The 20,162-nt window shown below is 41.2% G+C and overlaps 1 protein-coding gene across 5 annotated transcripts in view; it reads left to right on the plus strand.

Annotated features, from left to right (window-relative positions):
- Positions 1-17,148, plus strand: part of NOL4 (nucleolar protein 4) — a 200,426-nt gene extending 183,278 nt beyond the window's left edge. For all 5 annotated transcript variants that reach the window (XM_054818073.1, XM_054818072.1, XM_054818074.1 and 2 more), the window contains 3 exons: positions 4,523-4,703; positions 8,763-8,843; positions 15,202-17,148. In XM_054818073.1, the coding sequence (XP_054674048.1) occupies positions 4,523-4,703; positions 8,763-8,843; positions 15,202-15,395 (456 nt within the window). In that variant the 3' untranslated portion in view covers positions 15,396-17,148. The remainder of the gene's footprint in view (positions 1-4,522; positions 4,704-8,762; positions 8,844-15,201) is intronic.
- The last annotated feature ends 3,014 nt before the right edge of the window (positions 17,149-20,162 follow it).

Genomic DNA, 20,162 nt, shown 5'->3' on the forward strand with positions numbered 1-20,162 from the left:
TGCTCTCTCTTAATGGGAATACAGAGAATTCCTGATGCTTGTGTATATATGGGATCAAAATTCAACGTAGCGCAGATTTGCCAAGGCTTTTTATTTTAACAAGCTATTACTTCTTTGTATTATTTTGGTGGTGGTGAAGGAGATGGGGAACAATGGCATTGTTAGAGTGGGTTCCACAAAGGGCAGACTCTTTGAAAAGAAATGTGTACGCTGTGCCTCTGCTGTCATGGGGAGCAGGAGGCTGGGGCACTGCCCCTGAGCCTCGCTGTTTGTACCACAGTCGTGATGTTCTGCACTAGCATCTGTGTTGCTGTAGATGGTATTTCCTTTTAAACTATTCATTAGCTGCTCAGAATGTCAGTCAGAGCAGAGCAGGGTTTCTTCAATATACAAGTTATGCAATAGTTGATGAAATGTTTTCTTAGTACGTACTGTCCTTAGAGGGTTCCTTAATTGCTTCTGTGATTAAAAATAAAATAAATTGCATCTATCTGCTCTTTTAAGGAAAAAAATGTGTTCTCTTAGGACAGACCTGGACATAAAACTGAGACATAGATACCTCTGATACATACCAAGTTGAGGATGAGGATCACAGTATGTACTTCATGCTTCCACTTCTTCAAGTGAACAGATAACTTTGTACTTTAGCATGCTTTTGTACCTAAGAGGTATTTCTGCATTTCTGTGATTTCCATCATCTTCCAGATGATATGCTCAAGACTTAAATTACTTCTCCTCCAAAATAAATTCAGAAGAGAAATATTGTTAGCAGGATGACTTATTTCCATTGCCATATACAAAATGAAGATGGTATAAGTCAAACTCTAGATGGACAAATGTTTTAACCACATCTTGTTCATACTTCTTATTAAAGGTAAATTATAAAGAGTTTAAAATGGTTAGTTAATACTTTGCAGGTTTTATAAATTTGTTATGAATTGCAACAGTGTGTGTTCCAGGTAGTTAGGTCAAACATATTAATAAATGGTTAGTTAATTGTTACTGATTATTATGAAATTAAAATATTTTTAAAATATAATTTTAAATAAATTTTTAAGCCTTTCCAGTGTAAAAATAAGATAGGGGGAAACAAGAGGTGCTGAATGACTAACATAGAATATTAAAAAAATCTCAGTTCTGGAAAAACATTATGTTTGTTTAATTTCTACATTAGTTTAAAAGCAAAAGCAATTGAGATGAAAAGAAAGAAGAGGATGAACCTCTGCAGAATAAATCTCAGGTATACAAAAGTGAATATGTTTTCTCTTCCCAAGAAAAAGAGAGCCTGGCTTCTTTATCCTTGGTGTGGCTGCAAGGAAGAACATAGTTTTGCCTTTTGAAGTACAAAACATTTCTGAAAAATGCTTAAATCCCAGGGGAATGTATGAGAGGTAACACCTAACCCCCCCGATCCTACCAGTAGGACTGACACCTGAGCCTGCTCAGAAAATGCTTGCCAAAAATCCTGCCCTGCTTCTGCATTTAGTCATCCCGAAGCACTGAGCGAAGCACTTAGATGAGGACCAGATTTCAGGTCTGAAATGTATGGCAACTTACTCATCATTTAGGTACAGGTGATTGGTCTGTTCTTTAAAAATATCTGTAATAGTTAGAGGAAGTCACCTTTTGTATTGTGGCCGAGAGATTAGAGCTCATACGCAGAACCAGGAGTCCTGGGCTCAGCGTCCTCCTCAACCTCTTTCACCCCTCAAGGGGTGCCTTCCTCACCAGGATGCCTGGGCTATACCCCAAGGCCCGGCCCGTGGCACGCCACGGTGTTGCACAGGACCATGATTATTTTGATACAAAGATCCCCTTTAGACAGCACGGCCCCAGCCTCGGATTCCTAACCTCAGAGCAGCTTCTGAATTTTGTGTTAGGGAGCAGCTGGAAGGGAGCAGGGCTGGAAGCCTCCCAGGGCAGCCCTTCTCTGAAAGGGAACTGAGTCATGCTCCCTTTCTGTTTGCTATCTCTGTAGCCCTATGAATTGTGCATTTCTTTCCACACAGTGGCACAGCTTCAGCGAGACTCCCACCACAGTTTTGCTTTGAGCATGGTTGCTAGGAGATGGCAGCTCTGAGTTCAGGTCCCCTCTTCACCACAGCTAGCAAAGACCTTGCATCTCAAATTTTCCGCCTCTTCACTGTGTTTCACAACAAGAAGCCAGTACTCTGTCTCCCACGTCTTGGCGATGTGCTCTAACACATGAGCTGGTACGCACCAAGGTGCACCAGGCGCCCTTGCTGTGCCCTCCGGCCAGGCTCTGCTTGCTGTGCTCTGCTAGAAGCTCAGTGCATCAGCTCTGCAGTAAACTCACTGTTAGGTTTTCAGTGCACTGAACTAGAGGGGCTCCAGAGGACATGTAAATTGAGGGACAGCAAATTTGTGGGTTCCAGACAGTCAGGATAAAGAGACAGGCGCTGAGATACTCTGCTCAGCTATAGGAGTTAGTCCCCTTTCCACTGCACCCCTTGAACACAGGCCAGTCCTTGACAAATTTCCAGAAGATCCTTTACTGATCTTTGTGAGAATAAAATGAGGCTCTGAGTAAGCCTATGGCAGGAAGTGTCATCTAGTTTTAGCCATAAGGATCCAGAACATCTCAGCCTTGAGAGTGTTAAAGATTTGGATGATGCTTTAAGCTTTGTTGCCAAGATAGAACTTTACTGTATAGCTTATGAATATTTTCTCATAGAAAATAATACATTTTCTTTTGTAAGAGACAGCAATGACCTTTGGAGATGAAAGGTAAATGATATTAAAGTTGAATTCCTGGCAAAAATACATTGCAATTTTGGCCCTTTGTTTAAGCCTATTATTACTCAAGAAAATGCACAGGAGACCAGTTTGGCCAACTCTCTGAAAAATGCAAAGCTTTGCCTCAGCTCATATTAGTGCCCAAGAGGCCTCATTCTGATTGTTTATGGAATTAATTATCCAATGGTTCAGTGTTCTGTATTAAATATTAAATTTACTGTTAATAATATATATTCCTTCTCCTGAGTCATCTCAGTTACGCCCAAGTCGCTTTAACCAATAAATGTCTACAAGACAGGGATATCTTTATCTCAGAAAAATTGGTAGTGTCTTATTTGAGAGGTGGAACCGACGACTGCTCCTAATGCAAGCAGGGAAGCTGCTTCACAACCCTTTTTGCTTCAACACAGAGACTGGACACTGTTTGAACTATTTGACTACTCTGTGCTGGTATATACATTCTTATTTTTAAGTGAACATTATCAAAAGGTTTGAGATATTTTATTACATTCTTAATAAGTTTAGTATATTTAGCAACCATAAAAGGGTTGTGCAGAAGAGAGGCATAAAACTGACAAAATCTTACACAAAGAGGACAAAATGCTAACAACATTTTTCAGTTAACTACTCAGAAGAGGTCTGCAAACATTCTCACCTCTATTTTTTTAAATGCTGCTCTTCCATAGATCCATTTTATTTGAAATCACTGAAATATATTTTCATCAGATAAGAGTGTAAAATCAGGCCCATAAAAAAAGTCTACAAGTTAAAAGAAACAACGAAAAAGTTCAAATACATTTGCAGACTAAATCAGAAATTCTGGCATTCAGGTCCCTGTGATGGGCTGAGCAGTCACACACTGATAGTTTTCCTTGTTTCCAACTATGAAACCGCATTAAATCTTCTCTTAATGTTTTTCTTATTTTCACCTGTGTCATTGCTAAAGTTGCCACAGGGGCATTCTGTGATGGTGAGTGGAGCTGAGGTGCTCTAAGCAGTAGGTACAGTAAGTGCAGATGGGGAAAAATACACTTTCACCTGAAACATGATCTCCTTTAGGGAAAAATTGGAGGGCCGTTGTGCTAAATCCTCTTAAATATTATGCAAGCATCTAAGAGGCACACAGGAAGCATTGAGGGGAACTGATGGTGTACAAACAGTCGCTGCTCATGCACAGATAGCAAATGCTTTCAAGTCTCATTTGCAGAGGCATCCTTAGCACTTGGTCCTTCTTTGGATGGACACTCAGCCCTCTGCAGATGTAGGAAATGCTGTTTTATTCCATTCCTCTATTCCTTCTATCATTTCTGAGGCTGATACATCAAAAGAAGTAGTTGGTGCATTCTGTATTGGTTTATCTTATCAAGAAAGATATGATTCTCTGGCTTGGAAGAGTCACTCCTGTACTCAGAAAGTAATGGCTTTTTTCTATCCTTTCCTACGCTGTTTCTGGACAGAGTTGAGTTTTGCAGGAGACTGTGAGCTCTTCAGGGTGAGGGGATGCATCTTCTCCTTTGAGAAACTATGATTGGCTTGTGGAGCACAAATAAATGAATATTCTCAGATTTGTAGGAAACCTGTATTCTTGCTTATTTCCATTGTTTCATTTCAGCTGATATTTAGTCAGTCAGAAACATATCTGTGCTTATTTAACTTGTATTATACTTTTCTGAAAGCAATAGATATGGAGTCTTAACAATGGAAAAGACCCTCCCGTGCAAGGCAAAATGTAACGATAATTCAAAACCTTTCCTTGTTTTTGCAGGACGAGGCTGCTCCAGCTGACAAACAGTACAAACAGGAGCCAGCCCAGGTCACTTACTCAACATCAGCTGTTTCCAGCACACAGGAGGTGTTGTACATCAATGGCAATGGGACCTACAGTTACCATAGTTACAGAGGGCTCGGAGGTGGGCTGCTAAATCTCAATGATGCTTCTAGCAGTGGTGAGTTTCCCTACAAAATGCGCCTGTGTGTATATGTGCTCATGCATACGTTTCCCCCTGCTGTACAGAAAGCTAGTCCAAGGGGTTCAATATCCATTGGCTATTATCAGATAATGAGCAGGAACACAATCCCGCAAACAGCTACTGCTGAGCAAAATACTTGCTCACTGCATGCTAGTCTCCTTTCAGTTTTGAGGGACTAATTCACAATAGGGCAAGACTGAACTGAAGTCTCTAACAAAGCTGACTACAAAAATGCCAGGTTAGATCTTCAGTCGATTTGCATGACTTTATGAGGACCTACCCTGTCATTATTGTCCTCTCCTACACTGATCACAAAATGAGGCCATTAGTATCTTTGTGGCTGGAGGTTGAAAACACTGAACTCCACATTTTGTAACACAAATGAATTGACCTAGATTGCTCACATGGTCTCTCTAGCTACTTTAATTTTCTGCAGATAAGGATCTGGTATACCGAGTGTTAAATGACAAACCAGCATATCCATCTAAACTAAAAATGATGCAGGTAATTATGTGTCACCATGGGGTTGTATGCCCCTCTGAAACAAACAGTGGTGCCATTTATTTAGACAACATTCCTTTCTTCTTACATTAGCAAGCTTTTGTAACAAACAAATGTAAGTGAATTGTATTATTTGTTTGAAATAGTCCCCCATATTGATTTCATACAAATTCAGAGCAAAGGACAAGGTTTGCCCATTCTGATAGCAAGGGTATTATCTGCCTGTCAGAGGGAAGTGATTACTCTGGAAGCCTGAGGGTCTCTTGCCTCCAAGAAGGTATTTTAAAAATGTCTCAGAAGGCAGAGAAATCCCTGGGTTTTTGTCCTGGCAGATCCCTCTCTGGCTGAGGAGAGTGCTGCTTCAGGTACATGGGCTGACTGAGGCAAGATGGTAATTGTTCAGCTACAGCCTCTATATTCAACATGCTAAGCGATTTTCAAAACACTATCATCAGGGCTGCAGCCTGGAAGGAGTTATTGGTATGCGGTGTCCTGGTGACCTTCAGTCATGTCTGCTTCCTCACCCCCCACCCCCAAAATCCTCAAAGGTTTGTGAATGATTTGCATTAAATTTTCAAAAAGCTTTTAAAAGATAATATTTTAGTTGTCAAAAGTCTTTGACTTAAAGAGAGTGAATGATGATTACAATTGTTTCCATATGCACGAAAAACACATCTGAGATACTGAATATGATCTCTGATCAAATATTTTCATAAGAGTAAGACAGGCCGTGGAAATCTGTTTTCTTGGGAAAATGCACAAGAACTTTAAAATTGTCTTTTACATTGTGACCAGAGAAGGTCTGAGCCAGTTCCCACTGAAAACAGTTGGCATTTGCTCTTTCACCCAACTAAGAGTAAGATTAAACTCCCCATGTGTTATTTGTCAGAAGAAGCCATCGGAATTGTCCTGTTTTACATAAACTGTGAGGAATCACAACTGTTTTGTGTACTTGTTCTTCGCTTCAAACCTCATGTAATAGGATACACTTTCATAACTCCCATTTTTCAGTGAATTCTGGGATTTAGGCAAAAGTATTCTATGTCACTTCAGCATGCAATTTTTAAAAATGAGGTACAAATTCAACATAATAAATTAGTGTTGCTTTCTGATTAGAAGGAACATTATCTTTGTACCTTTAACATAGAGGACTCCAGTGTTTTTTCACAATTAAAGATCAAGGTGGGTTTTGCAGGACAAACAGTGATTACTCAGACACTGCCAGATGCTGCACAGCTAACGCAGCCAGGAAACTGTGCAGTGCACTGCATTTCCCTGTGGCACATCACTGGAGTGAATGGACCAGTGGATGCTTACAGTTTGCATACTGACATATGCCTAAACATTTCTTCTTCCTTGCCTTTTCCTACTTGCACTGGAAAATGTTGTCTGTATGTCCTCTTACTTTGGAAGACTAGTAAACTATTGGACATCTCCCAGATGGTTGTGCATAGTTGGAGCATTGTGAAAAGGTGTCCGTCTTCTCCACAGGGATCCTACAGGATCCAAAGCACATAAGCTCCATGAACTGAAAGTCTGTGTGCCAGCACTTGGAAACCCATTGTTGATGCTAACAGTCTAGCTGGCTGCTGCTTTGTGACCCACTTGCCATTTCAGGAGGATCATTAGGAAAGCTGTGGAAAGGCAACTCCATCAATTTTTTAGTTTCATTGACACAAAAGCAAGCAGTAGCCAACCTAATTATCTCTTGGCTATTGAGGGTAAAGTGCTCTGGCTCCATTAGCTGGTTTCCCTGCAGGAGAAATGGGAGGACTTGGAGGCCAGTTTTTTGGGATCTGTTAATCCTCTCTGATATGTTCATGGATATTTGCTTTTTCATTTGTAGACTAAGAGGACTGAATGGAGTTGCAGTTGAGAGGGGTAACCATTGCCCTCCTGACAGACCTCAGAGGACAGTTGTTTGCAATCATTATTCTGTTTCAAGGACTCTTGTTCCAAGCATATGCAAGGCTGTTACAATGGTTAATGAGTTCCCTCTCTGGAGAACAGGATATTTGCTTGTGAATTGTTTTCAGGACCTAATAAGTAATTTAAGAATGCATTTCCTTTTCAATTCAGTAACCTATCAAATGACACCATTACAAATGTTCTCCTCGTGTAAAAATAAATACACATCTCAGGATATATGTATAAACAAATACAGTCTGGTTTTGTATCTGCTAAGACAGAAAAAAGAAGTTGCAAAAGCTAGCTAAAACTCACTGCTTGAATACCTATTTCTGGACTTCCCCCCCCCAGTAATATAACGACTGTGTCCAATTAGCTCTCCTATCTAGTAGTCCAACTGATGCATGTATTTTGTATGCTGTGACTGCTTTAATTTGGTTATTTCCTCCCCTATAAAGTTCATCCCTACTCTGATCCTATCTTACAGATTTAGCTATCTGCTCACCAAACTGTTTGGTGGCTCTGGCTCAGGGACTTTTCTGTGCCTGCTGTTGCAGTGCTTCCCTCCTCAGCCTGTCCTTCCACATGGCTGATTGCAGAACCATAATTAGCTGCTTACACAACTGTATGGGGCAACACTTCATGCCAACTGCTCAATATGAGCAAGCGGAATACAGCAGCTTGTACAGTGACGCCTCCTTTATTGTGGGGAGGAAAAAAGCACAGCAGGAAAAGGTTTGGGCTTACAGCACCAAGGTCTCTTTTTCCCCTGCTTTTAAACCCTTTAGGCCAAGCCAGCTTGGCTGGTAAGCTCCACCCCATCACCAAGTAATCTTGGGGTTGACAGAACCTCTGTCAGCCTGTACATGGGCTGGGAAGAAGCCTTCAGGCACATTGTCCTTGATTCTTGTATATGTTAAAGGAGAGCTGCTTTTTGAGAAGGGTGCATTTCCACAGCTCCCTTTTTTTAAGTCTAATGCAGTTCCTGCTACAGAACTAGACAATCTCCAAGGTGGGGTAGCCCAGTGAGTGTAAACAAAATTTGCTTGCCAGCTCCTAGCCAGCCACAAAGGCTTCAGCTGGCTCCGCTCCATCACACCTGCACCAAGCTTGGAGGGATGCCCAGCTTGAGGGCAGGAGGGTGAGGACAGGAGACAGGCTGCTCTGTTGGGAGCAAAATCTCTTGCTGCCACCAGAAGCTGTTGAAGTCCCTGCATGCTGCCTGAGCCTCTCCTGACAGAGTGAGATTGCCCCGTCTCCCCATGTGTTTCTGTCCAGTGGGTCGCCGTCCGCCCTCTCCCAATGACTGTCAGCTGTCAGCACTCTCTGAAGCCAGGGTGGGCTTGTCAGAGCCTTGCTCTCCACAGCCACTTCATTTCCTGAAGTTCATTTTCCCTAAGAGGTGTGGAGAGTGTTTCTGCTGCCATTGCTGGGTTTCCTGGAGGTGATTTGGGGCTGTTTCTTCTGCATCATTGCCTGGGTTTATAGGCAGAAATGTCAGTTATTTCCCTTTGTGTGTCTAAAAAGAGAGAGAGTTTCAGACTTGATGGTAGATTGGCCATGCAGGACATGCTCTTGTGTCACAGTAAGACAAAGCAGCTGTTGTGTCTCCGTTTCTCTACACAGATCTGCAGCCTACCTCCACCACAGCCGCAACTCAGCACTGCATCCCAGGCACCACAAACGTCCAGTCCCCTTCCAGCTCAGGTGAGTCCTCCCGCCGAGTCCATACACGTTCACACCACAAGCAAATCCTGAGCCCTGGCAGGCTTCTCTTTCAGCCTCCTCTCCCACAGGAGGGCCTGCCGACCATGACCAATGGCCCCATGGCCCAGCCGGCAGCTGCTGGACTCCCACCACACTGCCCACCTCTCCCAGAACGACTGCGCTCTCCCAGCTGTTCCCCACTTTAGCCACATGCAAATCAACCGTCCTGGTCCTTCTGCCTCCTGGTCCTTCAGGCGGTGCAGCCCTGCTGAAGGTGAAAGAGTAGCTGGGAGAAGTTCTCAAAGCTGATGCTGCTGAGCCCAGCAATCAGCATGGCTGTGCTGCTCTGGAGCTGGGAGAGGAGCACTCTTGTCCACTTTTGTGTGTGGCAGTAGGGAGGGTGCCTCATTTCCGCACCATCAAATTTGGTGAAGTTGTAACCTTCTGTAAAATCTTAGCATTTGCATGATCAGTAGAGGCTTCTTGGCAGTAAACTAGGAAAAATAAAGTCCAGCTGAGAATATCCAGTATGCAGCTAATTCTTAAAGTGCTGACTGGGTTACCCACAGCATGGCTGGCCATGGTGTAGGGGTTGAATGGGATTTTCCCTGTGGTTGCTCTCTCCAGCTCTTGTTTATACCTCTACTCCTGCACAGTCTTCTGTGTTCTTAGTGTTACCCTGATGACATCAAAGTGGAGAGAGAAAGGAAAGACAAAACAGCTTGTTTCTAACACAGCTGGAGCCTGGGGCATGAAGAGACACACAACAAGAGTGATAGAGTTAGGAACCTGGGAGAGTGTGTTTAGTCCCACTTAAAAAAAAAGGCAGACTGTGGGGTTGGGAGAGGTTAAATGTTTTGACCTATGTTGTGGCAAAGCTGGGAATTTCTCGTGGGGAAATGCTGGCTGGATTCTGTATGAAGATCATCCCCACATTCCTCTTCCCCCTTCCTCCTCCTCTTCAAATTATCAGACACATGGCATATGCAAGTATTAGTCTGCTCCTACCATAGGAATGGAGATGGAATGTCTGTGTATATATTGGGCAGTATCCTACTTTCTTCCCTTTGCACAAAGCTCAGGAGCCAGCCTTTAAAGCAAGACAGGTGTATGTCACATAATTAATCTCCTGTGGTGGATAGGAAACATTACTGAGGATCTCACATAATTCTTTTGTCACAAACCAGTGTGTTTGCTGATTGTTGAAAATGCATGATGTTCAGTGGCTATAGGCATTTCTGTGTTTTCACATCTTTCCTCAGGCAACACAGCAGATTTTTAAGGTATCTAGACTAGCTGAAGGTATGTTTCCCAGAGGGAAAGGTGTAGAAGGGAGAAAGAATCTTAAAAGGTCCAATTCATTAGTCCCTGTTTTCTTGATCTGAGATCTCCTGGCACTTGAAACAATAGTTTTAGGCACATCTGCTCTCTGTTTGAAGGCAGGAGGAAAAGAAACATTGACAGATGCATAATATAACAATAAAGCATTCTTGCAACAATAAATACATCTGATTTGGAAAAAGTAGCATATTTTGATAGTTGCTTCTGTTTAGTTTTATTGGAGTAGATGAGAATCTAGTATGTACTCACTTCTAAATGCACTTATGGGGAAAAAAAAAGGAGAGGAGAATAAGTGCAATAGAAAAGATACACAAGAGAGATTTCAAAACATGGACAAATGCATTTTTCTATAAATTAGTGTCACTGCTTTTTACATCTTTGCTGATGAAAAAGGTTGCTGAACTGTTAAGGAAAATGTACAAGCAGAGATGCTTAAACACATATCACTTTTTAAACTTTTTTTTATTCTAAATTATTATTTGCAGTAGTGATAACCATTTTGAGAGTCATTGACACATTTATTATTCTTTTAGTAGTTGTTAATTATAAGATTGGTGGCTACCCAGTGACAGCATACAATTCCTAAGGGATTTTTGCTGAGACAGTTGATAGTGTCTAAGCAATCAGTAACAGCACATCTACATCTGACCCATATTTTGGAATTTGATATAAATCGTGTTGCTAATGAGCAGTGCATGAGGCAATAACTAGTTCCACTTAAGTCTTGCAATTTACAGAAAAGCCATTTGTCCTACAGTGTATTTAATGGCAGATATTCCCAGCAGCTAATTTGATAAATGATTGTCTAGCATACGAAGAGCAGTTTTTCAGAGTTCTCGTATTCAGCTGGATGTGGTTCCAACAAGAGCCATTTCACCTCACAGGGGAAATTAGGTCTATGTAACTGGACTGAGGTGGTAAATCGAAAGTATTCCTGTGTTAAAGTGACAATCAGGTGGCCTTGGCAAGAGGCAGAGGAATGATACTTCAGACTTCTGAAAGAGTATAAAAGAAAGGATCTGTCTCAGCAATTTGTTTAACCTGCTGCTTAAGAGAATGTTGTGCCATTATAAAAACACGGGAGATGACAATTGTGAGTTATAATAGTATGCACTAAGAGAAATAAATAAATAAAAATAGATATCCTGTCTTCATCTCTGCAATATATGCTTAATCTTTGCTTGCACACTGTCACAGACATTGTGGAACCTGATAATATTTTCAGTCAAGATTTTTAATTGTCTCGAAGTACTCTAGGATAGGAAGCAATATGCTAAAATGTGCAATATCACCTTGGAGGAACCCAACACTGCAAAATTCATTGCAAAAATATTCAGGTTTCCCTCTGTATAACGATATACTTCCTTGTTCCTGTGAAGGCTGGCAGCTTAATAAATAATGTTAAGTACACTAAGAAAATAGTTCTATTTAAAGTAAGGGTGGTTATTAAAAGAAATGGTGGCAAAGCTGTTCAGCTTTCTCCAGATTTAGTCATCTGTAGTGATGGCTTCTGGAGACAGGTTGCACTTGATGATCTTAAAGGTCTTTTCCAACCAAAATGATTCTGTGATTCTATAGAGGTACATCAAGTGTCTATCTTAAGCAGCTAGTTTAAGCCTTCAGAATATTTGTGATTTATTTTTCTGGTGAAAGAGAAGTGGGGGATATTTATTAGTAAGATATAGATTCTTGTGTGTCAATAGCTGATTTGTATAAAATTATACAGGAAAAATCTACACGATAAGATGCATTTATTCCTTTTTTTCTGAATGACCAGGTATGACTGATGAAGCTACAGATAAGATATAGCATTTTTAGCATATAGCAGCCTGGACAGCCTTTAAGAATCAGTAATACTACCAGTGAGTGTCTATCATAGCTATTAAAAGCTATTAATACATCCTGGAGATAGTCTCTGAGTGAGGTATTCTCCCAGATATAAAGCTTGGGCTGTCATAGGCAAGCTTTGGAGGTGAGGTGTAGGGGTCACATAATTAAAAGAACTAAAATCCTTATCCCCACATCAAGCATGGCTTGTTCTCTTTCTGTTCAGCTCTCTGCCAGCTTCCCTTCCTGAAAAGGCATGGGTGTACCCAGTGTCCTGAGCCCATAGCCATGAATACTTCCCTGTGTGCCTGGATTTCTTTGCTTTTTTGCTCAGAGGACTTTTCTTTGAAGGGAAGGAGGACAGCACTGTTACTTGTTAAGTACAAGGCAGGAGTTGGGAAGTGAAGGAAAATCCTATTTTCCTAGTATATAGAAATTAAAAAAAAAAATCAAATAGTTTGAAGTAGCTGGGGTTAAGTTAAAATCTGAGATTTTTTTTACTTCCTTTGTATACAAGAACTCCGTATACAACAAAAGTCTCCCAGACCAAGAGGAGTTATGGGTCCTGATGGTTCCTTGTGTGTGCAGACGGCAGATGTGCACTTGCACAAAACTTTATTTCCAGTGCCTTCAGGGGTTCAAAGATATATATTCTGAAGGGTTAAAAAACTTTCCTCATGATATCTGATCAGGACAGCTAGGAATACAGGGCCAGATCTTCAGTTTGCATAAATCACTGTGACTACATAGACTTGTGAGGAGTTACGCTGATTTATGCATGCTGGGCATCTGGTCTTCTCCTAGTTTTTCTTTCAGAGTGGTGCTTTTACTTTGTGTCATCAATTTTTGTAAGGAAAATCTCAGAGACATAAGCAAGTGCTTTTCTATGTATTTTCTACTTATGAGTGAAATAAACTTAATATTCTACTCAATCACTTAAAAATCTGGATTTACAATGAGAAAAGCCCTTCAGTTTCATTTCAGAAAAAGATGGTCTCTGCCACAGAAGCTCAGTTCTGCCATATATTGTGTGTGTGGTTTTGGCTGTGACATGAATGAGAGTCAAGGAAAGAACATAAAAGTTAAAGTAGGTTCATATGGAGCACAATGCCCTCAATATGTCAGTGGTAGCTTTTTCACTACCACCTCAATAAATATAGAAGTCTTTAATGGCTTCTTACAACCATTCAGTCCAGCTGGCTTTATGATTTGTATACCCTTCTTATCTATGTTGGGTTAAGATTTTACTTAGAAATATCCTCTGAGCTTCTTCACAGTGTGATCGTTTTCCTGCAGCGTGCGGTCACACTGAAACAAATTCACTGAGCTAATTGTCCTGTTATCTATCCTTTGTACACTGGAAGTCATTTAAAAGTCAGCTCACTTATGCTCGTGTAAAACTGGATAATACAGTTGTAAGGCTAAGTGCTGTTCATGCTAGTTGCGTAGTAGCAAAGAAGATCTAATAGGACCCTTTCTGTTTGTGTAGTTTCTTTTCATAGTTCCAGCTCAGCTTTCATTAACTCAAGGGGAGATTTTCATTAACTTCAGTGAGTGTGGGGACATAGCAATGTCCATGTTCTTTGTGGTTCCAGCCGTATCTCTGCATAAACATCAAAGAAAGAAAAATAAGTAAGGTTTATGACCTTCAGCTTCTGGAAATCAGTACATCTCTTTCCATTAGTGCTTGAGATCACAGAATCATAGAATCATGGAATGGTTTGGGTTTGAAGAGACCTCAAAGATCATCTAGTTCCAACCCCCCTGCCATGGGCAAGGACACCCTCCACTAGACCAGGTTGCCCAAAGCCCCATCTAACCTGGCCTTGAACACTTCCAGGGAGGGGGCATCCACAACCTCTCTGGGCAACCTGTTCCAGTGCCTCACCACCCTCACAGTGAAGAATTTCTTCCTAATATCTAATCTAAATCTACCCTCTTTTAGTTTAAAGCCATTACCCCTTGTCCTATCACTCCATGCCCTTGTAAACAGTCCTTCTCCAGATTTTCTGCAGTCCCCCTTCAGGTACTGGAAGGCTGCTATAAGGTCTCCCTGGAGCCTTCTCTTCTCCAGGCTGAACAATTCCAACTCTCTCAGCCTGTCTTCACAGGAGAGGTGCTCCAGCCCTCTGATCATCTTTATGGCCCTCCTCTGGACTCACTGGAATCTCGTGATTCTGGTGGCATTATTTAGGAGAACCTCTAGAGTAAAGAATACAGAACACATCAATTCATAGCCGAATATGCTAAATTTTAAAATAATTCCGGTCTTTCTAGGAAGCAAAGTCCATACAATGAGCCAATGCTGAGAAAGCCTTGGCATTGACATACATTGTCCAGATGAAATTGAACAGTGTCATTTTTCCTGACTGCCCTCAGGAATGCTGTCTTCTGCACGCAGCATACATAGTCTTGAGAATATTCTTTGACGAAAAGTGCTAAGCACGTTGGTGTAAGCTGCCAGTGCAACATGGTGAGCGCTGCAGATTGTCTTGTCACTGTTCGGGCCTCGCAAGATCCTTGCAATATATTGCCAGCTGTATGCAGCCCCCACAGATGATAGTGTATTCCTCGCTGTAGCAGCCAGATTGTCACCAGCCTAATCTCATTCATGACCAGCTATTTATATAAGAGATCACATGGCGTCAGGGCTAGTCAAGTGAATGACCATTTATCTACATCTGTAAGGGATTCACGATCTGGCCGCATGCTGACTGAAGCATAAAATGTGAAAATAGATATCTAGAGAACATAAGTTTGATATTCTGTGATAAAAACTGCAAGTGTGCAGATTGCCATGGGGACTATGATGGCAGCTGGAGCTGGGGGAGGCACAGGAGATGAACCTTCTGCCTGCTCACCAGCCTCAGATCCCAGGGCAGTGTTGGGTTGCAAGGGGCTTACGCTGTTGGGATGCCCCCCGGAGGCTAATTTTCTGCTGGCAGTGGGCTTGCCCCTCGTGTTACGTAAGTAGAACTTAAAGGGTGTCTGTCTTATATAAATATAAATCACTGTGGTTCCTGTCAAGGCAACTGGTAACTGAACAGTTATTGCTTGTTTCTGCTGCTTCTCACTGGCACTCTCAGAGCTGAGAGCAGATTTTGCTACTCTGCATTTGTAGCTACAAACCTGTGAAACGTCTCCGGCAGCAGATCTGAAGCTTCTTTTCTTTTTTTTTTGTTATCTGCAGGTCCAACAGATCTCAGTATGAAGAGGCAGTTAGCAACCAGCTCTGGATCCTCCAGTAGTTCAAGCTCTAGACCCCAGCTGAGTCCAACTGAAATAAATGCAGTGAGGCAGCTTGTGGCAGGGTATCGAGAATCAGCCGCATTTTTATTGCGTTCTGCAGATGAACTGGAAAACCTTATTTTGCAGCAGAACTGAGTCATGTGACCTTCACACTGGCCTGGTCTTATCTCAGAGTTTCCACTAATGACATTTTGATTTCACAGAGCACACACTTCAGTTACTGCACAGTCTTTTAGGAGAGTTAATTACCATAATGCCACACTGTTCTTGATCCATAAAGTGATGTGTTAAGGTGCTTCAAGTGAACTTCGACCTCTGGTATTTCCGAGGTACTTTACTGTGTCCAGCCTATTGCTTTTGTTTTAGTGTGTCAGCATAAATATCAAAAAAGTGGCTAGAAATTAACTCATTCTAACAAGTGGAGGAAACAGAAGATGCTGTGATGGTTTTAAAAAAAAAAAAAAGGTTCAAGATCCAAGTGCAATATTAGTGGAATGTGATACTGACTCATTGGACTTAAAGCTGCAGTATATGGCAAAACGTTGCCAAATGTCCTGTCGCTACAGGGCACAATTGCAATTAAAAGGATCTTGTATTTTAAAAAAATGTAATTTTTATAAAAAGCAAAACAAAAAATTTTTGTTTTCATTCAAGATTTTTCATTTTTACTTTGGTAAACTTTTTCACTGGTCCTGAAAATGTTTTGAGGAGCTATTGTAAGTCCCCCCTCCTTCCTCTCTTGAAACCCCTGACTGTGCCCTTCTCCCCAACTTCATATTCTTTCTACAACGAGTAACTCTTGATGCTGGATAATTCTTCCCCCGTGTACTGTAAATTGTCATCTGTGGAATATCTTCCAAAGGAAGCATGCATTTCCTGCATTCATACCATTCTCAACTCCATTCTGTAATATATTGCAGCTTTATTAGCAATTAATAAAGAGTTGAGGGTTTTTTAAAAAAGACATATCATTGAGAAAAAGAAAAAAAAAAGATAAATTGATTTCTTACGGTAAGCTCATCTAACTCCATGATCACTGCTGCTGTCCTGTACAAGTCCCTCTAGTTGTGATTGGATGTAGATGATGAATGTTAAGAGGTTGCAAGTGACAATCTGAAAATTTGCACTCTTGTGTGTATTTATTTTTTTTTCCTTAATTTAAACAAAATTCTTACGGAGGAAGGTCATTGACACTTCTGGTATGATTTGTATAATACAAATACAGGCCTAGCTAAAACCTGTACAAAACTGTAAATGGATGCAGCTGCAAGTATAATAAAACTCTTCTCTCCCCTTCCCCACTCTTCCCAACCCCTCTATTTCTTATTTTATAATATTGATTACACATTAATGGTGTTTTCTTTGTGCACTACGGCAGGCTTTTTTTAAGTATATAGTAAAAAGTACTTTAGTTTATGCTTACTGTACTATCTGTTCTGTTGTTTAGCTTTTGTTGAATAACAAGTTTCTTGTGCATTCCTAAATTTGCCTTATTTCATGTACAAAATTTTATGTAATTCCGTTTTTGACAATGAGTTTAAGGCATCAGTGATATTTTATATCTACTTGTTACATATAGTTTTCCAAGTAATGACTGTGATTGTGACCAAGTAATGTGCACTTTTTCTTGTAACTTTGGACATTGCTATGCTTTTTTTTCTCTAGTGTTTCTAGAATTACTGTTGCTTACAGTTATGTAAAAGAAAAAGAACTTTTGTGATACTGTTGGTGAATATTAATGTGAAAAAGCCTATGAAATATGAGTATTTTGGAGGTACATAGATACACAAACATCTCTAAGTTGTGGACTGATGTTCACATATTTAAACAAGAATTCAAAACTTGAGGGCTGGAATCATTTCCTCTGTTTTGTTTGGGTAAATAAACAGATTTCTGTGTTTAAATACATGATTGTGAAACATTATAACATTTAAATTGACATAGCCTTTAAAGCTGTAAATACTGTGGTCTTTAAAAGGGAAAAAGGGCCTTCCAGTCCAATTCATGCAAGCACACAAGCCTCATTTCTCAAAATTATTGAGTCAATCCAGTAGGCTGATCTAGCTGGAGCTTTGTTTTAATGAAGAATTTCCTCAAGAAGAGTAGAAGTGGGTGGTCCATAAACCACGAGATCTGAGTCACTAGCATTTTATAATTTTAAGTTGGCTGGAGGCAACACCATTTTGCCACTCTACGTTTATTCTTAAAAATCTATTTGATGTCTTTTTAAAGGCACTTATTCTTGGATATAAGAATATTGTTGCAAATTCTTACTAGTTGCTGCCCATCACTTGAGAGATGCATTTTTTCCTATCATCTCACCATGCTTCTGAAAGCCTGTCGCTTGTCTCTACCATAGATATGTGGTTGCCTCAGCTTTTGTCTCACCATGGATTGAAAAGCCTTTTAGGAATCAAGTGCCTTTTTCCTCTCTTCCACGTTCATATACCTACAGCTTCTTCTGTCTCTTGCATACTCAGAGGGGATGAAGCAGGCACCTTGTGCCAGGTCACTATCTTGGCCTCATCCAAACAAAAGCTCCGTCATACATCTTCCACAGAGAAGAAGAGTGACAATTATGCATAGGTTTCAAAGTTTCCTTAGTCCTGTTGTGCAGGGCAGTGTGCCTCAAACTGCCAACTAAGCAGCAACCAGCAGTTTGTCTAAGAGGCTGTTTGCCAGCCAGGGATGCTTCTCAACTGGGTAGCCTCAATGATTTTTCAAGCTCTCTTGCTAAATCCAGATAATGACAAGAGGCTCAAGGAAGAGGAGGTAAGAGATTTACTTCAGTGCTCTGCCCTCTGACTCCTCTTCGCTCTCCCTCAATTAATCCTTCTCTTGAGGGAGAAGTGGGAAAGTTGAGGGTCACCACATGATGTTCAAGGCTTATGGCTAGTCTTTTTCCTTCTCTGCCCCCAGCCTACTTTAATAGTTCTCCAAGTATGTCTCCTACAGCACACACATCCTCTTCTGGCTGCCTTCTCTGAAATATTTAGGGCCTTCTTCAATTATAGGAGCAGCTGTTGTCCTTCTCTAAAGGCTCATACAGATACTTAGCTTTCAGTCCTCAATGCTTTATCTGTGCCAAATTCCAGCAGACTGGTGGGGTTTTTACTCTAGAGCTGTTTCCACCTCTAAGGACTGGGTTTATTTCTCTCTTCTTTGGAACAATCATAGATTCAACTATAGTTTTAACTTCCTCTTCTTCTAAGAGGGTACTGAAAGTCAGTCTCATCCTGTGAAGGAGAGACCATAAAACTCAATCTACTTTTGTGTGTGCAAATCTAGATCCAAGCATCACCCTCTTGGATCCATTCTAGGTCTCGGAGCCACCTACTCTCTGCCTGCTTTGAACCTCCTAAGGAAGTAAAGGTGCTGGTGGAGAAGATCTTGCTCCAGCCATACACTGAGTCAGGTATCCAGAAATAACTTTTCTTATCCACATCTTCTGTAATCCGTGCCTGATCACCTCCGCCTAAATATTGCTGTTAGGATAAGGCCAGTCCCTTCCAGCGTGGGCATGTCCCCGGAGTATGTCTGCTTAAGGCCGCCTTCAGAAAAGCGTTATCCTTGTATCCACTATCTTTATTATACCAGTGCTTCAAGTTGATAGATGTCTTATTACAGAACCTCATCACTGCCATATCGGCCACGACGAGTATCAAAAGCTACAGAAAACCAGTGCATAGGTAGGCAAGTATTTGACAGTTCAAAAACTACCCATCCCATATGGAGAATGAATTTTCTGAATGAGGAAAAGCAGGTGAACACATACATGACCATAGTTATAAAACTAAGTGGAAATCAGTTATACTGAAAGGTTTGGATATTCTTGCTGTAATGACCTGGGTCCTTGCTGACTACAGCTAAAGCGGAGGTAAGTTTTGTTGGTAAAACTCCATTGAAACAAGAAGCAATTTAGTTTCTCTCCAGTTCCAGTGCTAAAAACTTCCCATAAGTTTGTTAAAACTCCTCTAAATTTGGCTTTGAGCAGCCTGTGAGGCATTCATAAGGAAGACATATGTTTTTCTATGTAAAGAAAGGCTGATCTCAGTAAATCCTGGAGTCAGGATCTAGCCCTGACTCCAACCACTATTGAAAAAGTTACCGGCACGTGAAAATGAATTGTGAAATAATGGCAGAAATCAAGCAATGCCACACAAATGGTTACTGGAGTAAGTATGTAAGACTATAAAATGGCTGTACCGGGCAGGGCCAAATGTTCACATAGCCTGTATCCTGGCTCTGGTAATAAATGAAACAGATAAACATGTAGCTGATATAGCTGACCGGAATAATAGAGTAAGCATAGAGCAATGCTTTCTAATTGGATGTCTATAGCCTACAACAGTTTGAGGGAAACCCCCGCCCCGCCACTCAGTCACTCCCCACAGCTGCACAGGGAGAGAAACAGAAGGGCAAAAGTGAGGCAAAAAAAGTGGGTCAAGTTTAATAAGTGAAGAATAAAAAAAGAAAAAAAACGGTGCAAAGGCAATGACTCACCACCTCCCACCAGCAGAATGATGCCCAGCCGGTCCCTGAGCAATGGCTACTTTGGACACGCACCCCACTCCAGCCCATCCCATGTTTTATTGCTGAGAATGACAACATATGGTATGATATATCATAAAAAAAAATATTGGGCACAAAAGGCAAAGATGTTGCTTGAGGCCATGCAATCTGTGAATGCCCAAGCCAAGTCTGCTGACTCCTTTCCAATGTCCTGTCCCGGTAAAGCACACTCCAGGTGTGCCAAGTGCAGTACGTAAAGTCCAAAAATCAAATTCTCTTTTTCTGCTAAGCTGTCCTCTGGACTAGATCAACTGTTGGGGAAGAGGGTGCAGAAATAGTTCTTTAACCCAAATAACCTGCTTAAATTTCTTTCTTCACCACTGAACAAAG

Source organism: Grus americana, chromosome 2, assembly GCF_028858705.1.
Source record: "Grus americana isolate bGruAme1 chromosome 2, bGruAme1.mat, whole genome shotgun sequence".
NCBI lineage: Eukaryota > Metazoa > Chordata > Aves > Gruiformes > Gruidae > Grus > Grus americana.